Raw genomic sequence first — 3,661 nt, 5'->3', positions numbered from 1 at the left:
GCAAGTTTTGGATATTCAGATTCTTGTTTCTTGTTTTGAACAAGGTCATTATTAGGTTTTTCTGAAATGTGCAAATTGGATGTCATTGATATGTGAATAAGCCACTTATTATTACCAGCAGTTTGGACATGCCACACTTACTGAACTAGTAGGGGTTAGAATAATATAGGATTAGGATTAATAGAATTTGGATTAAGGAAAAGCTATTATTATATCACAGTAGGGTAGCAGGAAGACAGTGTTATCATAAGTTCATAACAAAATTACCTCACATAACCACATTGTGTGCTGAAGAGGAAATACTTATGTGACCTCATTGATATTAAACTTTTGATGTTTATTTTGGATAGTGTAACTTTTGGATGATACTGGTAAATGTATGAATATTGTACAGTTTTCATCAGTAATATTATGATGGATGAACTGAACAGAACTTTTTCAAATCAATTATTTTAGAATATCTTCATTTTTGCTCTGTTTTGATAAGTTTAAAGGTATTTTTTGTCAATGAAAAAGTTAGTTTATGTCAGGAATTTTGAATAATAAAACAATCTGGAGTTGAATAATGAAATATAAACAGTACAGTACATTATTGAGCTTCATTTATAGATTTCAAACTACCATGTTTTACAAGTAAACAGTCAAATTGTCCTTTCTCTACTTACAAAAGATGTGGTTTCCATGGTAATCTGGCGTAACATGTGGTAGTTTAAGCAGGTGAATAAAAAGACACCATCAATAAGTCTTATTTTCATTAAAACATTTTATAGAATGACAATATGAATAAGGCTTAAAACTGACCAACTGAATTTTTTTAATAGTGACCGTATGACATGTTTCATAGTAAATTTATTGAAGAAAAGTAAATTTGAGATTACAACCAGTATATATCTTCACATATAGGCAGTTATTTACAACACATATATTTTACTATTTAAATACTGTAACTAGGGAGATTTCCTTAAAATCCATATTTTGACATTTATGTTAATAATTCCATGTCATCTAAGAATTATAGAAACAATACTACATTAATATGGGTAATATGTTAATGTGAGCTGAAAGTTCTCAGAAAGAGGTGACATGCTGATTTAGCCTGTCAATTATTTTTCAGACATGGTTGGATCACTCAAATTTTCAATAATGCTTAACCTTTTATCATTTCAGGGGTGGATTACCCAGACCCAGAAGACATGGCGTCTATTCGAGACATCGATGAAAGTGATGCGTGTATGCGTCAGCGCCTTGTAAACAGTCTAAGTCAAAGTTTTCCTGGAAGTGCATTATCTAAAGCATTACAGTGTATGGACTCTGACGACGAGGAGTTAAAAGATCCATTAAGTTCCAGTTGTTTTGCAGAAATGAGGTTGGAAAAGGGTGAATTAGATGATGATGAACTGACCAGTTTGTCATGGTTACAGGAAACGGATTTACTAAAAAGTTTATCTGTTGATGAACAGGGTGAAGATGGACAAAAGGAAAACGAGGCATTTCCTAAAGTTGAGGGTGGACTATTACCTCAAACGCACCCACCACATATACCATACAACCCTCAAAAACATATAAATAGTAAACCTCCATATTCATTTAGTTGTCTTATATTCATGGCAGTAGAGGACTCTCCAATGAAACGACTTCCAGTGAAAGATATTTATAATTGGATTTTATCTCATTTCCCATACTTCCAAAATGCTCCAACAGGGTGGAAAAACTCAGTCCGACATAACCTATCATTAAATAAGTGCTTCAAAAAGGTTGATAAAGAAAAGGGTCAGGTAAGTGTATTTTTAGTTTATTTCTTTCTAAATCTCACTGGAGACAATTTGAAGGTACTGAACACAACCTGAAATTTTACAGCCTCAAATTGTTGTCAAAGCAAAAATCTGGATTGATATATTTACTGTAATAAGTGATAATGGTAGGAAATAGGTAAATTATCTAACAATATTAAGTAGTATAACTAATACAGTAAATAGGAAATAAATATAACAAGATAATTGTAGGTGGTGGTAATTATAATTATATGAACAGATCAATTGATTACGATACTGTTGATCAAATACTTGGAAACTTAGTTTCACTTTACCATAATATTATTCTACATTATGATTTAAAATCTGCCAATTTGAATAAAGTGGTATTATTCAATTCTGAGCTTAATTTTGGACAAGTTTTGATGATGAAGAAAATACTTGATTCTTCAAAACAAATGCATGATCACAGAAATAGCAGAATAGTGTCAAAATTTTAAAACAATTTGTCATATCAGTTTAATCTTTGACTTGTATATATGAGAAATTGTCAAAATATGTTGAAATTTACATGGATTATATTTTAAAACATTATGAAAAGTGAACTTGGTTGCACCACTGTAACCTGCTAAGGATAAGTGTTAAAATATATATTTTGGAAGTTTGATCTTGACACCCAAAACTTAAAAGGTAGGTTTTACTAATAATTATTATAATAATAAAGAAACTTATGAGGTGCCATTTGATTATAGTTCCTGTTTACAGCTTATTATTATCTCCTTTAATTACATAATTAAACTACTTGTTATTAGATATTAATTATATTGTGTAATATCAAATAGCCTCCAGTGACCTTGTCATCATTAATAGCTCCACTGGAAGTTAACTGATTTATGAGTAGTTTAAAGGTGTTGCAGGATATATAGGTGGAAATGTAACTAACTTTTGTGGTGCTTTTAATTGTTTTTCAGCTCAACTGATCTGTCCAAAGTAATGCTTGAACTTCAGGGTGTAAATAGTGATCCGTTTCACAACCAATTAATAAATTTATCCTTCCATGGCTAATTAGAAGCATATTAATGGATATACTTCTATAATATTATTTTAATTTAGAAATTTGGAAAATTAAAAGATAAGCTTAACCAAAACTAAACCAAATTCAATATTAAGATGTTTTGCAACAAACTAAACCAAAGTTTGAATGATGTTGGGTCAGGTATTATACAAATCTAGCCACAGGGCAAATTATGTAGGTGACAATACAGAGCCCATACAGTGTTACTTTTAAAATGGCAGATGTATTAAAATCCAAGCTTGACTAGTTACCATAGAAACGAGGTCAGTAGTTGTAAAGGAAATAAATCATGTGACCTTAAAGTGGTGACTGTTGACAATTATCATTTAGTATATATATATGAAGTATAAAGGGAACATAGGTTTAAAATATTAAACATTGTAACATAATAAAAAATCAACTGAATGAAATGAAAAACACATATATAATTATATATTATAATGATTAAATGTCTTTGTTTGTGTTCTTAACTATTCACTAAGCGTTCAACACAATTTCAGTTGTTATAAAAAAAATTACTAAAGTACTATTGTAATTGATATCATTTCATGCAGGAATAAAACTAAAAGTCTCCAGCGTACTGTCCACCTTTGCCAACATAACATTTTATGAAATCTGGCTAAAAATAAGAAATCTGTGTCATTTCAGATCTCCTGAGTTCTGATATTGTATATTTCAGACAATTGGTAAAGGTTCATTATGGTGTATAGATCCAGATTATAGACCCAATTTACTACAAGCATTACGTAAAACACCCTATCACCCTTATCATCAATTACAGATGATGTCAGCTCCCACTACTGTGTCATTTACAGGGCTTCCAGGTTATGGGTAG

General features: G+C 30.5%; 1 protein-coding gene across 1 annotated transcript; it reads left to right on the top strand.

Annotated features, from left to right (window-relative positions):
* Nucleotides 1–1,304: 1,304 nt before the first annotated feature.
* On the top strand, nt 1,305–3,661 carry LOTGIDRAFT_138633 (hypothetical protein; the record flags this gene model as incomplete). Its single annotated transcript, XM_009048775.1, has 2 exons — nt 1,305–1,775; nt 3,506–3,661. The coding sequence occupies 2 exons, from the start codon at nt 1,305–1,307 to the stop codon at nt 3,659–3,661; spliced, it is 627 nt and encodes a 208-aa protein (XP_009047023.1).

Source organism: Lottia gigantea (genome assembly GCF_000327385.1).
Source record: "Lottia gigantea unplaced genomic scaffold LOTGIsca_128, whole genome shotgun sequence".
NCBI lineage: Eukaryota > Metazoa > Mollusca > Gastropoda > Lottiidae > Lottia > Lottia gigantea.
The sequence above is the reverse complement of the archived record's forward strand: the minus strand, read 5'-3'. Positions and strand labels throughout refer to the sequence as shown.